Source organism: Talpa occidentalis, unplaced genomic scaffold, assembly GCF_014898055.3.
Source record: "Talpa occidentalis isolate TD23 unplaced genomic scaffold, MPIMG_talOcc4v2.1 talOcc4.3, whole genome shotgun sequence".
Lineage (NCBI taxonomy): Eukaryota > Metazoa > Chordata > Mammalia > Eulipotyphla > Talpidae > Talpa > Talpa occidentalis.
Window position 1 is genome coordinate 40,597,858 of NW_023603184.1, and position 26,148 is coordinate 40,624,005.

Here is a 26,148-nt window from a genome sequence, read left to right on the forward strand (position 1 = left end):
CCACCGGCCAGGGAGCAACACACATGGTCCAGCAGATTTCTCCTGTCTCACCCACTGCTCCCCTCAGCAGTGTATTTCAGTCAGTCTGCCTGTTCTGCTCCCCACTCTGTCTCTGCTGAGTCCCCTCACTCCCACACCTCTGGCCTGTACCCCAGTTCTTATATGCATAAATGATTAAATCTTTAAAAAAAAGAGAGAGAATTGAGCCACAGAGATATGCTGACCAAGGGCCTGCCTTTCAGAGTCCTTAGGTGCTTGTGGGCTTTTTGGGGAATGACCTCTTTGTTTACAATTCTCACCTGGCCTTCCACAAAAGCCTTCCATGAAAAAAATCATTTTTTTATTCCTGCCCCTTCAAAGATGCCTCTTTAGGGCTGCCTGAGTATCTTTGCCAAGGACTCCCTGCTACCTAAGATTTAGCCCAAGTTCCTCAGTCTGATATTCACGTGCTTACCTGGCCCACCTTCCTCTTCAAGTCTCTGCGCCTGCTGCTCCTCCATCTAACCTTTGTTTCAGCCTTGTCAAACTCTGCAAACGCCGTGTTCTCTGCCGTCGTGCCTTTGCTCATGCTGTTCTTTCTGCCCAGCTCCACGGACCTTCCTGTACCACATATTGCAATTAGCAATTTCTTTTTCTGTGCCATTATACTTCGCACATCATCTCAATTACTGCATTTACCACTTTCTATTGAAATTATCTGTGAGTGCCTAGCCATCAGGGATGCTCTCTGCGTTATAGTAAGATGGGCACACCTGGTCAAGATCTGATGGGTGTTTGTCTAAAAGAGTAAAAAACTGGAAGAAAATAGACTATTTTGAAAGGAAAGGGACAGATTTAACTTAATTCAGTTCGACATGTAGAAAGACCAATCTGTTCTTATTTTTATTTACTCAATAATTGTACCCATGAGTTTGGAGAATAAGGAGGGAAGAGGAAGAGATTCTGGCAGGGGACCACAGAGAAGGGGCAGAAGGAGCCAGGGTAGTCTGTGAAGAAAGGAGCAAAATCAAAGTACAAATCATGCTAATGGCTGCCGATGGGAGCCTCCCACGGCTCTCTCACCCCCGTCTCTTCCAAGTGTCTCCTTCATGTCCCCTAAGTCCAAAGCCAAGAAGCAAGCTTACCTTCATTCCCATGACTCTCTGCACCATGTGTCCCTGCCAAGTCTCCTTGTTCAAATCTTCTTCAGCTTCCCCTCTGTGCTCAGCTCCACCCTACCCTAGGTGGGGCAGGAAACATGGAAACTCCCTTTTGTATGGAGCCTGTCTGTAACGGGTGCAAAAGTCTAAAAAGGGTTGTTTACTTGAGGTCTTTATTTTCAATGCCCAGCAACCAGCTTGTGCTGAGCTGAACCTCAGTAAAGGCGTGTGGAAATGCATCCTGTTCTCTGTTGGAATAGCCTTTCCTTCCTTCCTGATGAGTGAGATTAAATTGGTCCTTCAATGTTGTTTAAATGTAACGTCTAGTGTGAAAGCCCTCCTTAGTTCTTACAGCACCCCCGGACTTCTCTCAGAGGCAGCGCTGAGCAAGTGGGTCACTCTGTTTGTTACTGGACTCCCCTACTAGGAGTGGGCAGTTTCTCTGGGGAAGTATCTGACTCAGATTTCCTAGCGTAGCAAAAGGTTTGACCTGGAAAAGCCCTCAATGAACATTTGTTGATCAAATGAAGTAATAAAGGTAGTGAATATTCAGAGCTGACCCTTAAAGGAGTGTGTAAGGGCAGGAACGGCCACAAGGCAGGTTTTCTATGATCCAGCAGACCGGGTAAAGGAGGAATCAGAGTCCTAGAGCCCTCAGTGGCTTTTGCAGGCTTTTATTGGGATTACCAGGTACATGGCAGGCAGGGATGCTGGGGGGCCAGTAGGCTGGCAGGCCTCCCAGCCCCCAGCAGGTCTTCACTCTGGTCTCTCTGGCCTTCTCTCGGCTTCTGCTGCTCTTGCTTCTCTCTCGGCTTCTTTTTTGGCTTCTACTGGCATCCCCGTGACGCCGCCCTTAAAAGCCCAGTCTCAGCCCAGGTGAATCCCATCTACCTATGCCCACACCCTATTCCAGGTGCCGCCATCAGGCATGCATTCAGGACCGCAAGGATCCATCATCTATCCCGATGGCGGGAGGGCAGAAAAGCCTGACATTTTTCCTTACCCAACAGAGTGCTTCTGTGTTCTCTCTCTACAGGCCCATTTTCATAAGTGGTGGGTGGAATGATGCCCCCCCCCCAACAACAGCTAGTTTATGCGCTACCGTCTACAATGCCCTATTTGTAAAAAAGGATCTCCAATGATCTCAAAATGAGATCTGGATGATGTGGGTGGGCCCCGAATCCAATTAGCAAGTGTCCTTATAAGGAAATGAAGAAAAGACATAGGATGAAAAGAAGTCCATGTGAAGACAGGCAGAGATTGGGGTTAAGCAGCCACACACCAAAGAATACCTTGAACTACCAGAAGATGAAAGAGGCAAGGAAGGAAGGATGCTCCCTTAGTCTTCTGAGAAAGCACAGCCCAGCTGATGTCTTGATTTTGAACTTCTGGTCTCTCAAACTGTGATAGAAAAAAATTTCTGTAGTTTAAAGCTGCCCAATTTGTGTCTTCTTGGTGGTGCAAGGGGTTAAGCACCGCACTATGAAGCAATCCTCAGCCACTGCAGCAGGAGTTCGAGCCCTGGCTGGCCAGGGAGCCACCCACATGGCAAGGCAGATCTCTCGTGACTCGCCTGCTGCTCCCCTCAGCAGTGTACTTGGGTCGATCTGCCTGTTCTGTTCCCCACTCTGTCTCTGGTGAATCCTCTCACCCCCCACATCTCTGGCCTGTACCCTAGCTCTTGTATGCATAAATAAATAAATCTAAAAAAAAAAAAAAACACAAAGCTGCCCAATTTGTGTGGATACAGGAGTTTCAGGAAATTAATAGAACTTGGAAACAAATATATTTTCTGTGTAATCCCACCAGATATTGGCACTGAATTGAACTGAAAGAGATTTAGCATTTTCATTTATTTCCTTCTCAACAAACACCTGACCACACACTCTAAGCTCCAACCATGGAGAACAACCCAGAGTTCCATAACAGAAGCCAGTGTGACATCTATGTTAGATCCAAAATGTCTTAAGACTTCTAAATACCCTGGAAAGAGTATGCTTACCTTTTAGTTAAAGATTTTTTAGTGCAATTATTATATGCCAAGTCCTGCACATGGCTATATATATATATATATATATATATATACATATATATATATATATGGATTTACTTAATTCCTACAGAGACCCTGTTTTTATTTTACAGATTGGATAACTAAAGTTGAGAGAGGGGAACTGGCTTGCCCAGGAACACATAGATAGAAGGTTGCAGAGATAAGATTCCAAAGTGTCTGATTATTGTTGTATCTGATTCTAAAACATTGTGTTCTTTCTGCTTTATCAGTCTAAGAGGTGAGGAAATTCAGTCTAAGGGGGGAGAAAAGCAGATAGGTATCCTTTCGAATGACTCAATGCTAATGTAGAAACAATTGCTATAGATTGCTATAGATGTTATCATTATGGTCAAGGAAACCTCTTCGTGGAAGAGGTGGCGTTAGGGCTGGTTCTTCACCTCAAAAAAAAAAACCATATAGTTGTAAGGCAGCTATGCTCACTCACCACTCTACCACCAACGAGGCATGATACAGAAAATAAATACATTTAATAAAAAGTTAAGAAACGAGACAAACAAAAACCATATACTTATACTTTCTTAGGCACTGGGAATTCAGAGCTGAATCAGATAAGGTCCTTTGGTTCAAGGAATCCAGGTGTGTATGTTTCTGCACGAGGGTGATATTCTTATTAAAAAACAATGCAATATATTACTTAGAGAAATACGGTAGAAGCAAGGTTTCTAACTCAGGGTCCTTGTGCAGCAGAGAAGCCTTTGGGCAGAAGAGCCCCCAGCCCTTGTTGAGGTTCGAGGTGTAAGTTAGCACTAGGAGGGGAAAAGAAAGTCTTTCTAGGGGACAGCATAAGTAACCTATCTTAGAGGTGAAACAGCGTCCTGGGTGCCGAACACCCCTTGCCTCTCAGCATGCTGGTTTGTGAAACCGCGAGGAGGGGCGAGGAGTTAGTTGTGAAACTCTAGATCGGACTGCCTGGCAGCTTTCTGACTTCAGTGCATCCTGCGTGGTGATTTTCCGCCCAAACATAAAATCAACCCTTTTCAATCCCGGCCAGCTAACAGCAACGCCTCGGAAAAGACTTCAAGCTGTCTGCGATTGCAGATGAGCCCTCGCCATCCCGCAGGCAGGACGGTACCATGGCAACTAGGTGAGGGCGGAAGTGGCTCGCTAGACTCTTACTAATCAGGTGACTCTCCCGCCCCCTGCACGTGACGCCGGCGCTTAGACACGCTCGCTACCTAATCAAATCCCGCCTCTCTTTCACTTTACTGGTAATTGACAGCCTCCTCAAGCAATGGTCCTGCAGTTCCACCAGGAGAGCCCGCCCCATGGCAGTGAAAGAACCAATTAGACTGGGAGAAAGAGAAGCCACGCCCCCGGGTTCACTCCGGTTTGACAGACGCAATTTAGGCCATCTTCGGGTCCCGCCTCCCCTAGCCAGTCCGAGCGGCGACCGACAGGCCTCTTACCCAATAGCTCGTCCCTTGGCTGCCGTTGGGTCCCGCCCCCGTGGGAGTGGAACCAATGGGCGCGTCAGGCCTCGGCGGGGCGGAGGGGCTGGCACTGCGGTAATATGGCTCTTCCCTGAGCCCCCGGCGGCGGCGGAGGTGGGCGAGCGCAGTCCTGCCTTCCCGGCGGCGGGCTTCTGGGCTGCGGGGCGCGGCTGGCCGAGCTAAGAGGTGGTGGCGGATGCCGGAGGAGCGCCGGCCCCGCCGCCGGGCGGCCCGCGGGTCGAGATGAGCGCCTCGGCGTCGGCGGGGGGCCCTGTCCCCTGCTGCCCCCGGCCCGGCCGCCGCGCTGCCCCCCGGCTCCGCCGCACGGGCCCTGCATGTGGAGCTGCCGTCCCAGCAGGTAACCCGGAGCCGCGGCGCTGGGAGGCCGCGACGAGCCCCAGAGCGGGCGTGCTGACCGTGCGCCCGCCGGGACACCCCGAGAACTGGCCGCGGACGACTCGGGGTGCTCCCGGGGGCCGGGGGGCGCTGTCGGGGGCTCTGCGAGGGCGGGATGCCCAGGGACGGCCGAACTCCTGGGAGGTCTCAGTTTCCCCGGAGAAATCCCGTTACAGGGGATGGGGCGTCAGAGACGGGGAGAGCCAGTGACACCCCGAGTCTCCCGAGCCCGCGGCTCTGCGGGGAGCTGGGAAGACCCTCCTCCTTGGCCCTCCCGGGACTGAGCCCGCGACGCCCCGATGTCCCACCGGGAGAGCGCTTTCCTCTCTCCCCGTGGCGGGGACGCCGCCTGGTCGTCCTCGCAGCCCGAGGAGCGAGGCGTCTGGAGGATTGCTGGCATTTACTTTGAATCCCCTTTTATTATGCATTGCTCCTCAATTCCTTAAAAGAGACCAATTTGGGACTTTCTTCCCGGTCCTCAGACCTCCGGGCGACGCATTTTAGCAGTTTAGGGAGACGCTTTCCTACTCGATTCCCTCAGAGGCGCCGCCGTGGAGTGAGGAGCTGGGGTCTGTGTTCCTGTGTCCCCCACCCTTCAGCAAGGGCCGTGGGGGGCTTCTTGGAGCCACGTTGCATGGTGATAAGAAAGAGGGAGACTGACTTTGGCGATCTGACAAAATTCTTTGCTGTTATCTCTCTCTTGCCCTTCGCTCCCCGGAGAGGAGACTTTGCAGGAGGATTAGCTTTTTAAAGTGACTGAGAGTCATCATCTAGCTCCCTGTCCAGGTTCCTCCTTCCTAGGAGAGGACTTGAGGGCAAGTGTCAGTTCTTGAGAGTTTACCACGTTGAATTTATGCGAGGTGATCAAAGCCTGCCGTTCATTTAATCCTCACGATTTTATGAGAGAGCTAATTTTATTATCTCCATTTTGCAGTTGAGTTAAAGACGTAAAATCACTTGTCCAAAGCCTCGCGGTTAGAAAGTAGTGGGGCTAGAGTCAGAGCAGGCAGCGCGTGCACGTGGTCGTGGTGTCTGAGACATCAGTGACCTCTCCACTGCCACGCAGGACAGAGTGAGAGCTCCTTCACGCTCTCCGTCCAACTCCCCATCCCTGCCATGGGCCCTGAGATACCTAAGGAAGGAGGTAGAGGTTGGGAGCAAAGTGTAGGTGAGAAATGAGATGGATCTGAATCGAGGGAAGTTGAGTGAGAGGAGTTAGAGATAATCAGTCAATATAGTGGTGGCCATTGATTTGAGTTATTTGCAGAAGCAAGAACTTTTTGTGATTTAAAAATCTGGGATAGGCAGATCTTGCTATAAGATTACCTAAATGTGCCTATGCAGGCATCTCTGTTTCTTAATAAACCTTAATAAACTTTCTTAAAATGGGCAAAAAAAAAAAAAAAAAAAAAGGACTAGGATAGCATGTGTCCCGGTGTTTTGATGCTGTGATGCTTCTGGGAGGGTAGGGAGTATGAGGAGTTTGAGGGTACTTTGGTTTGAATTGTATTTATGAGGTGCTAGGAGAGAATAAAAGTCTGATGGTAGTGGTGGGCTAGACTTTGGAATGAACATTAATGTTAATTTTTTGCGGGCGCGCCCGTGTGTGTGTGTGTGTGTGTGTGTGTGTGTGTGTGTGTGTGTAGGTGTGGAGGTGTGTAAGGGTGGAGACTAGGAGAGGTAATGGTGAACACTGAAGAAAATCCTGAGTGACAGAGGGCCAAGGGGCGTTTAGTTTGGGGGATTTTTGAGAAAATGAGATTAAGAAAGCGAAAGCAAGCCAAAAAAAGGAGAGAGAAAGAGAAAGCATTTGCTGGATAGTGCCTGATCTCCATCATTAGGTGAAACAATTCCAAATAGACTGCCAGCGGGATAAATTCAACAGCTTTTGTAAGCGTTTATCACAGTTTTGGATTAGTGCATAAGGATATATAGTGGCCTGCGTGTACAGCTGAATGCAGTTGAGGCCTGAGTGGTATTTGCAGCTTTCTGGGGGTGTCATCCTCTTGAAAGCTTGGAAGGCAGTCTATCACAACAACTTTTACTTTTGCAGTTGACTGTAATTTAGCTTTCCAGGTCAAAATGCTGAGGTTTTAGTATACAAATATAAAACATTAAAAAACTAAACATTTTTGTTAAAGTATTAGCTATATGCAATAAAGAACACCAATTATTAGTACACAACTTAATGAATTGTCACAAAGTGAATGGTTATAGAACTATTGCCTGGATTAAGAACAGAATTATTAGAGTCCCAGAAGCTTCTCTTATATTCTCTCCCCTACAGGGTTACCTTTTCTTCTCTCCCGAAGGACCATTTTGATTTGACCATTTTAAGAGATCAGTTTTTTCCTGTTCTTGGACTGTATATAAATTGAGTCATGCACAATATAGTCTTTTGTGTCTGTTTTCTTTTGCTCAGTATGTTCTTGAGAGTCATAGGATGTGTCTTTATAAACTCATGTTTTAGCATTAATTTACTGTCTTTGCCTGTGGCTTTTCACAGGTTTTGATAAGTAAGAAATAATAAAATTTTCAAAGGTTTAGATAAATTAGAATTCCAATAATTATCTTAAAAATAGTTGGAAAATTGTGTTATTTTAATAGATCTGGTGCTATTTGATAGGTGTCACTATTTATTTCTACAAACCCTGTTATTTTAAGATTTCTGCAATAAGTTGATTATCTCAAAGCATAACTTCATTGGTTCCCCCAGCCTTCTTCTAAGACAAGGTTTTTTCAACATTTTGAGGGGGTAGATGGGGCTATAAAATTTTTAGCCACATTTTTGGCCACTACCCACCTGCCTATTTCGAACAATCAAAAAACAATTTCATATGTTCCGTTTTGTCCCTTAGGGAAGACCTTTGCTCCTGGTTAAACCACTGTTCTAAGGTATACAGTATTTTCATTTTAGGATAGCGTATCCTTGCTATTATCAGTTATTAAGTCCCATTGATTCTAATGGCTGTAATGTTTAAAATACTAATGTTCCAAAAGCATTGGACTTTCCCCCTTCACATCTGCCTCCAGAAAAACAACTTTATTTTTGCTCAAAGAAAGTCCATAAAACTATGTCTAAGGACTTATTCTTGTTTCAATCTACTTATCTTTGAAAGAAAACTTAATTAAGATTGCGCAGCTCTTGAGCCTTTACAAGCTGCAGTACTAACTATAGTCCAGAGTAACTATTTGATTACTATTTGATATGAAACTCTTAATTTTTTTCTCCTTTTGTTTCTGTGTGGTCTTTAGCTAAAATTTAAGCATGAACTATTCAAACATTTTGAAGATTGTTTTGGCTCTTTGATTTGTAGTTGAAGTTTGTAAGTAACTAGTGATATAAATTCCTCTGAAGAATAAGAAAGGATGAATAACTTCCCTCATACCCTTAGATTTAGGAATCTTGAAATAAAAATGTGTTTTGTGGTAGAGACATTTAATACATAGTTAAAAGCTTAAGTGAGAGCATTTCTTTCCTCCCCAAAGACTTCCTCACTTGAAGATAATCTAACTGTGTTTCTCAGATACTGAGCTGGGGAGTCTTTTTAGTGATTGTTCACTTTTGGGGAATCGCATATTCCTTTAAGAATTTGGTAAAAGCTATAGACTTTCCTTCGAAAATACATTTACATACTTAAACACAATCTTGTGTGCAGGTTTGGTTCTTTTTAAATATAAATGGAAGGCCCCAGATTAAATAGTTCTATCCTGCTTTAATCCCATCTTTTATTTTATTTATTTATTTTTTTAAAGATTTATTTGTTTATTTATTTATACAAGCACTGGGTACAGTCAGAAGGGCGGGAGGGTGAGAGAATTCACCAGAGCCAGAGCGGGGAGCAGAGCAGGCAGAAAGACCGAAGTACACTGCTGAGGGGAGCAGCGGGCGGCAGGAGAGGTCTGCGCGCCATGTGGGACCCTCCTCTGGTGGCCGGGGAGCAGCGGGGGATCTAACTGGCGCTGCAGAGGCTGCGGGCAGCTTTGCTTTGCAACCCAGCGCTCAACCACTGAGCCACCGGGGAGGCCCTAATCCCATCTTTTAAAAATTGACCTTTTCAGTTTATTATTTTTCCTAGACGGTTGTCCATGTCACTATATACACATCTGCCACATTTTGCATAACAATGTTCAGTTATGTTTAACATCCCATTATTAACTTTTGGATTACTTCAAGTTTTTCTGTTCTATTGTTTGGAATTAGTATGTGTGTATGATGTCTATGGGATAAATTTTGAGCAGTGAAATAACTCAAAGGATATATATTTCTTTTTTAACTTTAGAAGACATTAGCGAAGTGTTTCTCAAAAAGAACATGCTTATTACTTCTGCCACCAAATTATGACTTCTACTTACCTGTTTATGTTTATGTCAACTTTGGGCATCATATGTTTTCTCAGTGTTTTCCAATTTAGTTTTAGTTTAATGTATGCAGATTTAAAAACATATATTAATTTGCATAGACACATATTTTTGTTATTTAAATTAGTATTTCTTAAATTAATACTTATATTTTAATAACTTTGTTTACTGCATACCACTCTAAGTACATGATCTCATTTATCCTTACACAACCCTATGAGTTTCAATATCTTTGCATAGATTTTTGCAGCATTTTAATTTCTTTGTGAATTGCTTCTTCATGTTCTTGGCATTAAGTTTTCTAATTGCTACTCAGTATTTTTCATTAATTTTTGAAGAGCATTTTTTCCTTTTGGGGGGAAAGGAGATGAAGTATTTGAATTTTTAGGGGGCATGTGAATGCCTTTTTTATTGTTTTTGTTATTATTTTGTCTATCCATCATCCCTCTTGCACTTATTCTGATAACTTTAATTTACTACCCTACCCTTTCTTTGGGGAATGGTTTCCCTTGCCCCATGTATTTTTTTTTTTTAAGATTTATTTATTTATGCATACAAGAGCTGGGGAACAGGCCAGAGATGCCGGGGGTGAGAGGATTTGCCAGAAACAGAGAGGGGAACAGAACAGGCAGATTAACCGAAGTACACTGCTGAGGGGAGCAGCAGGCGAGTCAGGAGAGGTCTGCTGCGCCTGTGGGTTGCTTCCTGGCCAGCCGGGGATCAAACTTGTGCTGCAGAGGCTGTGGATTGCTTTATAGTGCTGTGCTTAACCCCTTGTGCCACCGGGGAGGCCCCCGCATGTATTTTTTTAGTTGAGATGTAATTGGCATACTGTTATGTTAGTTTTAGGTGTATAATATGATTTGCTATTTGTATGTATTATGGAATCTTTTAAATGGACTTTAGTTTTAGATTTATAGAAAAACTGAGAAGGAATTTCCCATATTTCTCCTATTCATAACATCTTGCATTAGTATGGTACATTTCCTACAATTAATGAACCAGTATTGATACTTTATTATTACTAACTAAAGTCCATAGCTTATTGATTTTCCTTAGTTTTTAAAAAACTGGTAAAATGTACATAACAAAATTTGCCATTTTAATCATTCTGAAGTGTACAATTTAGTGTCATTAAATACTTGTCTCAACATTGTACAGTCATACTAACCATTTCCAGATTTTTCATCTTTTCAAACAGAAACTACCCATTAAACAATAACTCTCCATTTTCCATCTCCCAACCCCTGGTAAACTCTCTTTTCTGTCTACGAATTTGCTTATTCTGGGTACTTCATATAAATGGAATCAGAAGTCTGCCCTTTTGTGTTTGGCTTATTCACTGAGCATAATGTTTTGAATATCCATCCATGTTGTAGCACATGTTAGAATTTTATTCCTTTTTAAGACAGTACAATATTCTACTGTATGTATATTCATGTGACTATATGGTGATATATTCTGAGAAGTGTGTTATATTATGTTGTATGAATGTCATAGAGTGTTCTTACATAGATAGTATAGTCTACTACATAGGTAAGCTTTATATAGGGATTACTGACATGTATTCACTTCTTTGTTGACCAAAATGTTGTGAGGGGCATGACTGTATAGAACAGCTTTGTTTATTCATTAATTTATTGATAGATCCTTAGTACTAACCTAGTGATAATTTTTCGTACTTCCTTGTTTGGGGTAAGAGAGTTGAGTACTGATCAAACATTTACAATTAATCTCATTCTCCCCCACCCCAATGTTAGACTGGATTATGGGATTTTGACAGGAAGGTCAGAGAGTTAAAGTGCCATTTTCAGCCTATCATATCAAGTGTAGATAGCATTAACATGACTCATCTCCATTGGTGTTAACCTTCATCACCGTTAACTGAGATTGTACTTGTCAGGTTTCTTTGCTATGAGGATACCCGTTTCTGCTTGTCTTTTCACACTGTCTTTGTCCTTTTTGAAGGAAGTCACTATGTACATCCCACACTTGAGTGGGGAATTTTGCTTTCCCTCCTGAGAGCAGCGTATCTGCATAAATTATTTGGAAATCTTTTGCATGGGAGAATTTTATCAGTAGTCCCTTCCTTTTGCAAATGGGAACTCTATGGTCTAGGTGACTTTCTCAGACTCACAGAATGTGAACACAGGGATGTACTCTAGGTCTTTGAGGCCCAGTTGCTGTAGGCACCCACTCTTTACGGGGTTCTGGTGAAAACCAAAAGTTACCTCAGGTTTGGAACTATCATGCTTTATATTTTATTTCCTACAACAAATTCATACATAATACTGTGCTTATTACATAGTAGTAACTTAGTAAATTTGGATTTTTGATGCTTTTTCGATACAGCTCTTTACTTTCAAGACCTTTATAAGCTTACAAGGAAGGAAATGGGATTAAAACACATGAAAGAAAAAATTATGGAAGCAGAAAAAACTTCATAAAGCTTCATTTAGTTGGGGGCCTCCCTGGTGACTCAAGGGGTTAAGCATCAGTGTTATGAAGCTATCCACAGCTATTGCATGAGTTCGATCCCCTGCCAGGGAGGTGACCCACTTGGTGCAGCAGACCTCTCCTGTCTAGCCCGCTGCTCCCCTCAGCAGTGTATTTCAATAGATCTGCCTGTTCTGCTCCTTACTGTCTCTGGTGAATCCTCTTACCATCCACACCTCTGGCCTGTACCCCAGCTCTTGCATGCATAAATAAATAAATCTTTAAAAAAAAAAAGCTTGATTTAGTTGTATATATGTTTCTCTCTCCATGTTTATTAGAGATCTTACATTTGTTGATCTAATATAATCATCTTTTTATTATGTTTTCTAAAAAGCCTATTTAGTCAGTAGGGCAACTATAGATAGACAGAAAGCCGTTTCTTTTTGGGAACATGAGCCCCCTGCAGCGCAGAGCATAGTGTGTGCATTTATTTCTCTACAAATATTTTTTAAACCCATTCTTTGTGACTCAGATAAAAAAATTAAATACAGTGTGTATTTACAAAATAAAATGATGGCCCTTTTTTGAGCTTTTTGCTTTGTAAACAAAGCTATCCAAGGACGCTTCAGAAAATTAAATCATCTGCATGCTAAAAACATTCATGTGACAAAATGCCATCAAGAATTTGAGAATTTTCTTTCCTGTGAAAATGTGTAATTTTCCTTTGAAGATTTAGTGTGTATTTTAAACTTTCTTCACAGGGTCGCAAATCTTAACTTTGTGGCAGAAAATACAGAAGTGCAACTGACTGGAAATAGAGCAAGAACAGAACTGAAACTAATAAGTAGGGCCTGAAGTGTATGGAAAATAAAAAATAATTAGACTTTTATAGTTAACAAATGCATGATTTTGATCTGCCAGACACAGTGCTACTGGAAGGAAAAAGGAAATATTTGTCATTATTTTAATGTCCTTGAATGTGTGCAGCTACAAATTAGAGGTGTTTTAGAAAAATTAAAGATAGCTTTATTACTGAGAGGAGTTGAAAGATTTTAGGTTTTATACTTTTTAAAATTTTTTTTAAAGATTTATTTATTTATGCATATAAGAATTGGGGAACAGACCAGAGGTGTGGGGGATGAGAGGATTCACCAGAGACAGAGTGGGGAGCAGAATAGGCAGACTGACTGAAATACACTGCTGAGGGGAGCAGCAGGCAGTGAGGAGAGGTCTGCTGCGCCATGTGGGTTGCTCGGAACTCATGCTGCAGAGGCTGCCAATTGCTTCATAGTGTGGTGCTTAACTTCTTGCACCACTAGGGAGGCAGTTTAGTGATGTTAGTAATAGCTCAGATAATTTTTTTTAAATCTGCATTTATTTTCCTCAAAACCTAATGCTGGAACATTATACCTCAAGATTAACCATATACATCAGACATTGGATTTGACAATTACAAAAGCCACATTCCAAAAAATATTTATATGTAAATAACCTAAAGAAGTATTATGCAATCATGCTTAGATAAAACCTGCCTGCAACAGATTAGATGTATCATATACAGACATACCACTCTCTAGTATAAAAATTTTCACAAACACATGGAATACCAATGGACACATGTTTTTTGAATTTATAAAGAATAGCTGTTTATATTAACACTTTTACATAGAACAGAAAAGCCCAGGAAAAAGTAATCAGAGTATTACTTTTTACAGAAAAGGCAGCTAATGCCCTGCTATCTCAAAATCCAAGTTTATTTTTTAATGCCTTGCATTTTAGCAGTTGTAGCCTTAGATTATATTGGAACACATGAAGAATGGAAAAATTGACATCGGAATTAAAAAAAAATGTTCATAGTGTATGTCTTCTTGGTTTACTATCATAGAAACTATTTTTCATCTTTACGGTAGTGACGTGAATTTTAATCATAGGATTTTACAGAGGCAAAATCTCAAGTCCTCAGAGGTGAAATTGTTTGCCTGGCCATAGACTTGGTCCATCTGCTTATTGCTGCTTCAATGAGTTAGTAAACACGTTAGAATTGAGTGGCTTGCTGTTTCTGCTTGTGGCAGAAACTTTCCAGATCCTGGGTCTGTCAGTCACAGTCCCTATGACCTTGGCTCGGTGTTTTGATAACTTGCTTCTTAAATTTATCACTGTGCTTGATGCATCATCTACTCAGCTTTGGGGATTTTAGGTTAGAATTAAAATGGGGAAAGGGTGTGTTTTAAACTTCCCTTTACAAGCGGAACACCTCATAACTCCCTTTTATGGCGTGAATTGAGAGTGAAACTTTGGAATGTCCCTTTGTAGTTTAAGTGATCAGTCTTTATTTTTGTTCTTGAGTACTTGCTGTGCTGTCCTTTTTTTGGATATTTCACTTAAGAAGTTTCTAATTCTTTACCTCTTTAAATTTTGCAAGCAGCAGCCATCTGGTGAATGTGGGGTTTTTGATCGCAGGAATTTTGTTCTGTGTAATATTTGGCTCTCATTGCCATAGACCTCTTTTACTAGTAATGTTGTTACGCACTGAAAACTTTAGTAAAGTGTGTTTATTGGTTAAGAGGCTGAGCGATAATGTCAAAGCTGAGAACTAGAACCTAGCTCGTAGGAGTCTCAATCTGTTTGTTGGTCCACTGAAATATCTGGCATTTTTTTGCATTGTGGTTTTTAGATGATACTTAAAAGATGCAGTCAACCTTTTTTGAAAATAATGAGAAAAACCAGAAAGTTGAAACTGGCAGCTACCTTTGCCTATTGTCAGTGAACTCCTGGGGAGAAAAAGAGAGAAGGTAGAAATAAGTTCAGTTGGGAATCAGCGTTTTCATGATCTATTTTTCCAGATAAAACCTGGTGATCTTTAATTTAACTATATTTTTGTGCTAAGGAGTTTAACTGAACTGTAAGTAATTCATGTGCTCATGTTAGCTTGTGTTAAAATGGATTTTAAGTGCAGAAGTAGAAGAAAGTGAATTAGGCATAATTCAACAGATATTCGTAAAGTGCTTTCTTTGCATTGTGTTGGCATGGATTTAGAAAACTGGTTTCCTCCAAAAAACTTAGGTCTTTCAGAGGCTATGAATTATTTCCTGTCACAATGCTGGTCTTTTTTTGGGGTGTGGGGTGGGTATTAGAGCTGAGATAGGGCAAGCTAGGGTTATTAGGCAGTTTTAGGGAGAAACCAATTCCACTGAAGAAAACCAGGACCATCCTTAACAAGATTATCTGTGGTGCTAGGATGTTTGTTTTTCCCAGTGGAATTGGTTTCATTTCCTTGCTTGTCCTTATCTCTGAAGCCTCCCTAAATTCTTCAGAGGTCCTCTCCTGCACTGTCCCTAAAACTGCCTAATAATCCTAGCTTGCCCTGTCTCAGAGCTAATACACGAAAACTGAACTTTTAAAAAAATACAACATGAAAATCATTTTATTTTCATTCATAAAAACATTTATAAAACTGCTTTTAACTTTATCCACCTTTGAGAAAATTGGTACTGCTTTCATCCACTAAAATGTTAATATCTAGATATATGTGAGAATGAGCAAAATGAAGACTTTATTTTCAGTTTTCTGAAAATCACAAAGCAAGGTAGGCAGATAGGCTGTGGGGTGCTTATCACTCGACTGAGACTATTTTATGGGACTATATTCATCACAGGATAGAGTTGGTCAAGTTACAGAATTGTGTAAATAGGTATTTCAGAATTGTTTCCGTGTATTCACTTGAAAGTTATCGAATATAAATACAAAAATAAAAACACCCTTAAATACTTGATTATGTATTTCCTAGAATAGATTTATTATGTGTTATAACAATAGTGTAGTTATCAACTTCGGTAAAGTTAACGTTGATAGAATACTTCATATTCCAGTTTTGTGCTTCATATTCCAGTTTTGTCCATAAATTCCATAATGTCCTTTATAGAAATTTTCCTCCTCCAGTTCATGATTCAGTGTAAGGTCGTTTAGTTTTCTTATTTCTTCTTTAAGGTAGAACATTTCCACAACTTCTCTTTGTCTTTTTAAAATGTCAGTGTCATAATGTAGACCCCACCTCTGTTTTTAAAAATAAAACACTTCATTTTCTATTTATCTCAAGATTTCTCTTGATTAGAGTCAGGTTTTGCATTCTCGAGTGGAATCCTGCATGCTTGCTGATGTATGCTTCGTCGGCTCTCACTCTGAGGGCGCTCACTGCTTGTCGTTTTCCCTCGCTGGTGGTGTTAATTTTGGTCACCCGTGAAGCTGTTATCTGGTCTCTCAATTTAGTGATTCTGTTTGTATTCTGTCAGTTGTGTGTGCATACACACAACTAAAGCCCGGGGAAGACACTTTGAGATCGTATAGATATGTTGCGCTCCTTCTCCCTGTCCCCACCCATTTATCATTCATTGATGATTCTCGTCTCGGCCAGTTTTGGCTATGATTGTGACAAAACAACGATTTCGCAGCTCTCCACATTTACCAGTCTGCCCTTGGCATTGTAATAGGAGAGACAGGGTAGTCTTGTAACAAGAGAGAGGGTAATCTTGAGGTACTGGTAGTGAGAAGAATGATTAGAAAACTGCTGAAGTTTCTAAACAAGGGAAGGTTGTGGCCTGAACTGTTGAGGCAGTGGTATTCATTCTTTAATTTTTCTCTTATTCTGTCAACATTTATTGAACATTGGTGTGACTGTACAGTAGTCACTTAAGGATACAGAAAGACAAAGAGGCGTAATAAAATATAAGTGCCATTAAGAGCTATGTATAGAATAGAACTTTAACGGTTACCATTTGCTTAAGGGTATTGTCTATACGGCACTGGGAAATATGTAATACTATATAGTAGTCTATATTAATAGTAAATCTGTGGTTTACTCTTTGGTTTATGTCTCACGAGAGTACCTGTGCCAGGACTGTGCCAAGTTCTGTTGGTATAAAGAGGAATAAAACTTGATTTTAGTTTTTAGGGATAATCCCTCTTTGGGATGGGGGCACAGGGACATAAACACAGCCAGTAAAATGTGACCATGGTCAGTGCGGTGAGGGTGACGTGTACATTTAAATACAGACAGGGCTCAGAGGGGAGAAGTGATCACTTGTGGGGTAGTGGGTGGGGTAGGACGTCTGGAAGGATGTCTCAAAAGTGAAGAGTCTAGATCTGGGTCATGAAGAATGAGTTGATGTTTGTCTTTTAATTCAGCTTAGTTATTACCATTTGCTGCAATATTTTCCATCACTCAAAATTCATGGCTTGTCACTTACCATTATATAAATATCCTTTAAAATTTTTCATGAACAAGTCTTCCAATTTTACCTTATTACTTTTTGCCACATGGCCTTGTGCTTTTTAGTATCTAATCTCTTTAAGAAAATTCTGTTTTTTTTAAATTGCAGTTTCTTTTTCTTTCTTTCTTTCTTTCTTTCTTTCTTTTTTTTTTTTTTTAAAGATTTATTTATCTATGCATACAAGAGCTGGGGTACAGGCCAGAGAGGCAGTGGGTAAGAGGATTCACCAGAGACAGAGTGGGGAACAGAACAGGCAGATCCATTGAAATACACTGCCGAGGGGAGCAGCAGGTGAGTCAGGAGAGGTCTGCTGTACCATGTGGCATGCTCCCTGGACGGCCAGGGATCGAACTCGTGCTGCGGAGGCTGTGGATTGCCTTGTAGTGTGGTGCTTAATCCCTTGAGCCACCAGGGAGGCCCAGAAAATTCTATTTTTTTTGTCGTAGTAGTTAGTAGTTAGAACTGTCTCCCCCACTTAACAGGAAGAAAATGAAGGCCAGAAAATAGTATGAAAGAGTTAGGTTTCAGAGACAACTATTCTGGTTCAACTTTTTCAGAGCTTTTCCCACTATCTTACTATTCTTGTATTTAAAATCCAATTTTTCAATTTCATCTTTATTTCTACCTTCACTAATCTGGAAAGCTTGAGTTAAAAGGTGGTTCCTGGCCAATGTCACCGTCTGTGTAATTTGCAGGTTCTTCCCATGTCTGCATGGATTTTCTGTGGGTACTTTAATTTCCTCCCACGTCCCAAAGATGTACTTGTGGGGTTAGTTGGCGTTCTCAGTTGTCCCTTGTGAGCGAGTATGGGCATGTGAGTATGTGGGTGTGTGAGTGTGCCCTTGGGTAGAAGGGCATCCTGTCTAAGGTTGGGTTCCACCTTGGAGCTGCCTGCTATGCTGTTGCCACATGTGACCCTGAACTGGAATGAGTGGGCTGGAAATGAATGCATGAATAAATGAGTATAAATGATTGTTTAGATATGATATCATTGTTCAAATGATATTAGAAGCTTGGTGGTTTTTTTTTTTTTTTTTTTTTAATGAGAAATAGGCTGTAGGAACTCAAGTTTTGTTTATATCAATTACTCTGTGGTAAATTGGGTTTCTTTATATCCTTTTGCTTAAACTTGCAGTTTCCAAGAATTTATAGTAGAGGTTGAGGCCTTACTGAGGTAGTCATATTTTTGAGCTGTCCTATGGACTAGTAGTATGTTCTAAGCACTTTGCAGTTACTCCCTTTTCTCATTACAACTCTGTGAGGTGGAGACTGTTATTAGCTCCATTTTACAGAATTTTAGAGGTTACATACATTACCATTTTAAATGGCAGATTCAGTTTCAAACTTACTTCTGCTAAGTTTGTACCACAACACATTGTGGTACACAATGACCGTGTCTTTCCCACGCATAGTTAAGTCAAAACTTCTCTCACATCTTAACTGCAGAACTTCAAATTTGTTAAATTTCTGTAGGAAAGGTGCAGTCAGTGGTATTTAGACTTCTGCTTTGCTGCGCTGTTCCTGTTACATCATGGGTATGCAAATGTTGAAATACTTTGATGTATTAGTCACTGTGTGTAGGAGAGAACCATGAAGCTATGAGAATGTGAATGGAGAGAACTTTTTGGGAAAGACTGAGGCAGAAGATGGTACTGGAAAGTAGATTTGGGGCTTTTGGATTTATTTATTTGGTAAAATGTGATCATAGTGGGCAAATATTAAATAAGGGCAATCTGGGTTACTTCTGGGGCAAAGAGAAGGAGGTAATGGGAAAGAAATGATGATATGAAGATTCTGCGTCAGAATACCAAGTTATAATTTGCTAGTTTCGGTAGTTTTCCAAACATAGTTTTGAATTAAACATGTTAAGTTTGTACTTTTTTAATGACTTGTACCTTCTCAAGGAATTCTATACAGCTTGCTATTTGTATGTGAACTCCTGTTTGCAGAAGAAGGTGATAATGCATAAAAGAAGGAAGCTGGTTTTTCAAAATATATGCAGCAACAGCTTTAGGATAGTGAATAAAGGCTGTGGAAAAGAAGAAATGTATGAAAAAAAATTGCAAAGGAAGAAATGATGGACTGCGTGGCTAGTTAGAAATGGAGGTGCAGCCGTGGAATATCTGAGAGGTAAAGTTGTCCCAGAGGTTTGCAACAGGGCATATGGGCAGCAAACAGATGGTGAACATGCATACACATACACAGCCCGGGGAGGAGGCCTGGGTTGAAATCTTGATTTTGCTTCTTATTAGCAGCATGAACATAGGTTAGTTCAATTATTTAAGGACCTCCCTTTTATTTCCTGAAAAATGAGTTAGATGGTGTAGATTAGTACTTACTAAACTTAAATGTGCATGCAAACTACCTGGGAATCTTGTTAAAATACAGATGATGAATAAATAGGTCTATGGTGGGACCTGAGAGACCGCATTGCCATCAAGTTCCCAGGGGTACTGAGTAGCAAAGAGGACCTTGACGAACCTTTCCAGTGCTGCAGTTCTGTAATTCTGTTTATTGAGTGTTTGTCCTTTGGAGATCTGTTACACTCCTGTGACTTTATCACCTCTATTTAGGTGGATAAATTCTAAATCTGTCTCTTCACTTCACATTAGAAATGCCTAAATCAATTCATCATCTTACACTGATAACCACATCCCTCTCTTGATGTCCTATTTCTGTTATATATTTATAAAGTACTCTCTAATTTTTCAGAGAGCTTTTATATCCGTTATTTCATTTGATACTTGCAATAACCCACAGAGGCAGGCATGCAGGAAATATCCGCATTTTTAGGGGGAACAGGTTCTGCTAGAGTTAGTGCTGTGTCCACTAGTGAGCAGTAGAACCACCCTGGAGTTAGGATTTCTGATTCTCTGTCCCCCTGCTTCTAGAAATGGCTATCACAGATACCTTTACTGTGATGAAAGGTTTTAGATGTCATGTTTTTTTTTTTTTAATAGAAATTTCAGTTTTACTTTTTAAAATAGATAATATGTTTATATGATTCAAAATTCAATAGGTATTATAAGAGGATGCAGTTAAAGGGTCGGGTCTCTATACCACTTCTGTGGGTAAATACCCATTTACCCTCCCCTGGGACAACTCGTGGTAATTAATTATATTTTATTCATTTCTAATAATGATATCTTATATTCTTTTTTCACCTATGAAGCTCAAATGATGTCATTGCTAAATACACTGACTGTATTCCCTACTTCTTTTTTTTTAATTAATAGTATATCTTAGAGTGTTCTGTATCATTGCTCCAAGAACTGCCACATAATTCTTTATTGCCCCATGGCCCTCCATTGTAGAATATACTCTGTGGCAATCTAGTCCCCTATTGATGGACCTTTATTTCCAGTTCTATCCTAATACAAATAATACTGTATTATGTACATCATCAGCATATCTGTAAGTATACAGATACATGCACAAATGCAGAAGTGAAATTGCTGGGTCACAGATTGTCTGCATTTGTAATTTTGGTAGATAGTGCCAGATTGCCATCTGTAGAGATGGTACCAATTACACTCTTTTCAGCAAAATGTGTCTTTTTTGCCCTTTAACTGCATCTTCTTATAATATATGTTATATATTTTTTGGTCTCTGTCAATTTTAGTGTAGTTTTGATTTGCTTTTCTCTTATGAGTGAGGTTGACAATCTTTTGTGTTTAAGCACCGTTTGTATTTTCTGTGACTGTGTGTTAATATTCTTAACTATTGTTTTTTGTTGGGTTATTTAGACTTTTACTGATTTCTAGGGACTTTTTATGTCCTAGTAAAATTGTCTTTATTATGTGAATTAAACATTCTTGGTTAGGTTGTTTTTTTCCTTTGATTATGCATATGATGGTTTTGTTATAGGACAGGGAGAGGGGCAGCCCAAACCCCGCAAACCTGCCTATTCTAAATGGGTTCTGCCATCCGCCGCATCAACACAAAACATATGACACTCTAATGGGAAGGATCTTTAATAAAAACTAGGAAACAATACAGGTGAGGCAAAGAGTCTAGTTTCTAGATGAAGCACCCAAAGTTACCCATCCCCTCGTGGGTAAAACTCCATCCATATGGGGTCGGCCCAGAGCAAGGCCCCAAAGCCTGCCACAAGTCTAAAGCATCTTCCAGTGGGGACCCACAGAAAAGGGTCACAAACAACCGGACAAGCCCGGAAGGAAAAGAGCAAAATCAACACCCAGATAAAAGCTGCCATTGTCACCTCCCCACGGGTCTCACCCACATCTGTGTCACCCAGTCCACGACCAAAAGACAAGCGCAGTTTCTTCACGTGTCTCTAGGCTCCATGCACCTCCTCCAGGTCTCCTGGCTCCATCCTGCTTCCTTTCTCAGTCTCTTCTTCTGCTTCTCCTCTTGCTGCTCAGCTCCACCCTCCCTTGGGTGGGGCAGGGAACCTGGAACTTCCCCCTTTCCTGGGGACCACCCTGTTACAATCCCCCCTTTTAATTTTTATTCCACCATATCTATGGTGGCACAATCTCAGGGTGTAGTCTTAGGAGACAGTCTTTTTTAGGGTTACAATGTGTATAAGAGAAGCAACAATTAGTCAGCAGCATTGTCTATGAATGTTCAGTATGACAGTTTTCCATTCTGAAAAATAGTCCATTATACTAGCCAAAAGAAAAAAAAAATTGGAGCGTTAGCTAAAACAAGACAGCAAATATATCAAAATCACAGGGAAAAAATGTTAAAATGGTTCAACTTATGCAAAAACGAATTCTCTCAACCTTGATCCCAAACTTTAACAGCATAGCAAAAGTTTGCAAATTAAATCTACTTTTAAACCATATTGCCTATTTTTGCATAAAATCACAGGGCAGAATAACTAAGCAGCAATTTTTAGCTGGCTCCGTTGGAATACTCCATATAGGATTCAGAGCGAACTGTAACAGGGTGGTCCCCAGGAAAGGGGGAAGTTCCAGGTTCCCTGCCCCACCCAAGGGAGGGTGGAGCTGAGCAGCAAGAGGAGAAGCAGAAGAAGAGACTGAGAAAGGAAGCAGGATGGAGCCAGGAGACCTGGAGGAGGTGCATGGAGCCTAGAGACACGTGAAGAAACTGCGCTTGTCTTTTGGTCGTGGACTGGGTGACACAGATGTGGGTGAGACCCGTGGGGAGGTGACAATGGCAGCTTTTATCTGGGTGTTGATTTTGCTCTTTTCCTTCCGGGCTTGTCCGGTTGTTTGTGACCCTTTTCTGTGGGTCCCCACTGGAAGATGCTTTAGACTTGTGGCAGGCTTTGGGGCCTTGCTCTGGGCCGACCCCATATGGATGGAGTTTTACCCACGAGGGGATGGGTAACTTTGGGTGCTTCATCTAGAAACTAGACTCTTTGCCTCACCTATATTGTTTCCTAGTTTTTATTAAAGATCCTTCCCATTAGAGTGTCATATGTTTTGTGTTGATGCGGCGGATGGCAGAACCCATTTAGAATAGGCAGGTTTGCGGGGTTTGGGCTGCCCCTCTCCCTGTCCTATAACAGATTTGGTCATGAACAAGTAAAAAACATTCTATGAAGACAAATTTATTCCTTTTTTTCTTTTTTTTTTTTCTTTTTTTTTTTTTTTCCAGTGAATTTTATTTTATTTATTTTTTTTTAATAAATTTTATTGTTATATTCCCCATACAATTGCAGCCCCCCATTCTGACCCCAATCCCTCCCCTCCCACCCCCGCCCCCCTAAAAGTGTCTCTGGTTCATAGTTTTTTGTTGATTTTGATTTTCACTTTCTTATAGTTATTCATTTTCCTGGTCCCTTATTTAAGTTTTCTAGATTCCTGCTATGAGTGAGACCATCCGGTATTTTTCTTTTTCTTTTTGGCTTATTTCGCTGAGCATGATCCCTTCCAGCGCCATCCATGTTGCTGCAAATTGCATGTGTTTATCTTTTTTGAATGCTGAGTAATATTCCATGGTATATATGTACCACATCTTCTTGATCCAGTCATCTACTTTTGGGCATTTGGGTTGTTTCCAAAGCTTAGCTATTGTAAACAGTGCTGCTATAAACATAGGGGTGCAGGTGTTCTTTGGAATGGATGTTTCTGTGTCCTTTGGGTAAATACCTAGGAGTGGAATTCCTGGATCATATGGAAGCTCTATGTTTAGTAGGTCCAGAAATCTCCATACAGCTTTCCACAGTGATTGGACCAGTTTGCACTCCCACCAACAGTGCAGAAGAGTTCCTTTTTCTCCACACCCTCGCCAACATTTGTTGTTGCTAGTTTTTTTAATATGTGCCATTCTCACTGGTGTAAGATGGTATCTCATGGTAGTTTTGATTTGCATTTCCCTGATGACAAGTGATGTTGAACATTTTTCATATGCCTGTTGGCCATTTGCATTTCCTCTTCAGAGAAGTTTCTTTTAAGCTCTTCTGCCCATTTTTTGACTGGATTATTTTCTTTGTTGTTGTTGAGTCTCATCAGCTCTTTGCAGATTTTTGTGATCAGTCCTTTATCATTAGTGTTGGGTGCAAAAATGTTCTCCCAGTTGGTGGGGTTTCTCTTTGTTTTTGTTATTGTCTCTTTTGCTGTGCAAAAGCTCTTTAATTTGATGTAGTCCCAGCTGTTTATCTTTGCCTTCACTATCACTGCTTTGGGTGATGTGTCTGTAAAGATGTCTTTGATGTGCAAATCACGTAGTGTTTCGCCTATATTTCCTTCTATATATTTTATGGTTTCAGGTCTTATGTCTAGTTCTTTTTTTTTTTTTTTTTTTTTTTAATATTAAATTTTATTTTTATATTCCCCATACAATTGCAAACGCCCCATTCTGACCCCAATCCTTCCCCTCCCGCCCCCCCACCCCCCAAAAAGTGTCTCTGGTTCATAGTTTTTTGTTGATTTTGATTTTCACTTTCTTATATTCATTTTCCTGGTCCCTTAATTAAGTTTTCTAGATTCCTGCTATGAGTGAGACCATCCGGTATTTTTTCTTTTTCTTTTTGGCTTATTTCGCTGAGCATGATCCCTTCCAGTGCCATCCATGTTGCTGCAAATTGCATGTGTTTATCTTTTTTGAATGCTGAGTAATATTCCATGGTATATATGTACCACATCTTCTTGATCCAGTCATCTATTTTTGGGCATTTGGGTTGTTTCCAAAGCTTAGCTATTGTAAACAGTGCTGCTATAAACATAGGAGTGCAGGTGCTCTTTGGAATTGATGTTTCTGTGTCCTTTGGGTAAATACCTAGGAGTGGAATTGCTGGATCATATGGAAGCTCTATGTTTAGTAGGTCCAGAAATCTCCACACAGCTCTCCATAATGGTTGGACCAGTTTGCACTCCCACCAACAGTGCAGAAGAGTTCCTTTATCTCCACATCCTCGCCAACATTTGTTGTTGCTAGTTTTTTTAATATGTGCCATTCTCACTGGTGTGAGATGGTATCTCATGGTAGTTTTGATTTGCATTTCCCTGATTACAAGTGATGTTGAACATTTTTTCATATGTCTGTTGGCCATTTGCATTTCCTCTTCAGAGAAGTTTCTTTTTAGCTCTTCTGCCCATTTTTTGACTGGATTATTTTCTTTGTTGTTGCTGAGTCTCATCAGCTCTTTGCAGATTTTTGTGATCAGTCCTTTATCATTAGTGTTGGGTGCAAAAATGTTCTCCCAGGTGGTGGGTTTCTCTTTGTTTTTGTTATTGTCTCTTTTGCTGTGCAGAAGCTCTTTAATTTGATGTAGTCCCAGCTGTTTATCTTTCTCTTCACTATCACTGCTTTGGGTGATGTGTCTGTAAAGATGTCTTTGATGTGCAAATCCCGTAGTGTTTCGCCTATATTTCCTTCTATGTATTTTATGGTTTCAGGTCTTATGTCTAGTTCTTTAATCCATTTTGAGTTGATTTTTGTGTATGGTGTGAGGTAGTGGTCAAGCTTCATTCTTTTGCATGTAGCGACCCAGTTTTCCCAGCACCATTTATTGAACAAACTTTCTTTGCTCCAATGCATAGTCTTTGCTCCTTTGTCAAAGATTAGTTGACCATAAATCTGTGGGTTTATTTCTGGATTTTCTATTCGATTCCATTGGTCTGTATGTCTGTTCTTGTTCCAATACCATGCAGTTTTGATGATTATGGCTTTGTAGTATAGTTTGAAGTCTGGGAGTGTGATGCCTCCATTTCCTTCTTTTTTTTTTCAGTAGAGCTTTGGCTATTCGGGGTTTTTGGTGATTCCATATGAATTTCATCAATAATTGTTCTATTTCTTTGAAGAATGCCATTGAGATTTTGATTGGAATAGCATTGAATCTGTATATTGCTTTTGGTAGGATGGCCATTTTAATAATGTTTATTCTTCCAATCCATGAGCAGGGGATGTCTTTCCATTTCTTTGTGTCTTCTTCTATTTCTTTTAACAGTGTTTTATAGTTTTCTTTGTATAGGTCCTTTACCTCTTTTGTTAGATTTATTCCCAAATATTTGATTTTTTTTGTTTCGATAATAAAAGGGGTGGTTTTTTTGATTTCTTCTTCTTCAGATTTATTGTTTGTGTATAGGAAGGCTACTGACTTTTGCGTGTTGATTTTGTATCCTGCCACTTTACTGAATTGATTGATGAGTTGAATTAGTTTTCTGTGGAGATTTTGGGGTTCTCTATGTATATTATCATATCATCTGCAAATAGTGATAGTTTGACTTCTTCTTTTCCTATTTGGATTCCTTGGATGTCTTTCTCTTCTTTATTGCTCTGGCTAGGACTTCCAGTATTATATTGAAAAGCAGTGGTGAGAGTGGACATCCTTGTCTTGTTCCAGATCTTAATGGAATTGCTTTCAGCTTTTCACCATTGAGAATGATACTGGCTGTTGGCTTGTCATAGATGGCCTTTATGATGTTGAGGTATGTTCCTTGTATCCCAAGAATTTCAAGGGCTTTTATCATGAATGGGTGTTGCACTTTGTCGAAAGCTTTCTCAGCATCTATTGATATTATCATATGGTTTTTTTATTTTCTTTTTGTTGATGTGTTGGATAACGTTGATTGATTTTCGGATGTTAAACCATCCTTGTGCCCCTGGAA

General features: G+C 40.7%; 1 protein-coding gene and 1 long non-coding RNA gene across 2 annotated transcripts in view; one reads left to right on the plus strand and one right to left on the minus strand.

Annotated features, from left to right (window-relative positions):
• Positions 1-455: 455 nt before the first annotated feature.
• Positions 456-2,478, minus strand: LOC129146608 (uncharacterized). The gene is made up of 3 exons (XR_008553509.1): positions 2,432-2,478; positions 1,125-1,219; positions 456-600 (listed from the first exon to the last, which is right to left on the minus strand). It is a non-coding gene; the product is annotated as an uncharacterized LOC129146608 (long non-coding RNA).
• Positions 2,479-4,886: 2,408 nt separating this feature from the next.
• The window catches only part of UVRAG (UV radiation resistance associated), a 263,463-nt gene continuing 242,201 nt past the window's right edge, over positions 4,887-26,148 (plus strand). Inside the window, 2 exon segments of the mRNA XM_037522986.2 lie at positions 4,887-4,921; positions 4,923-5,001. Of these exon segments, the coding sequence (XP_037378883.1) occupies positions 4,887-4,921; positions 4,923-5,001 (114 nt within the window).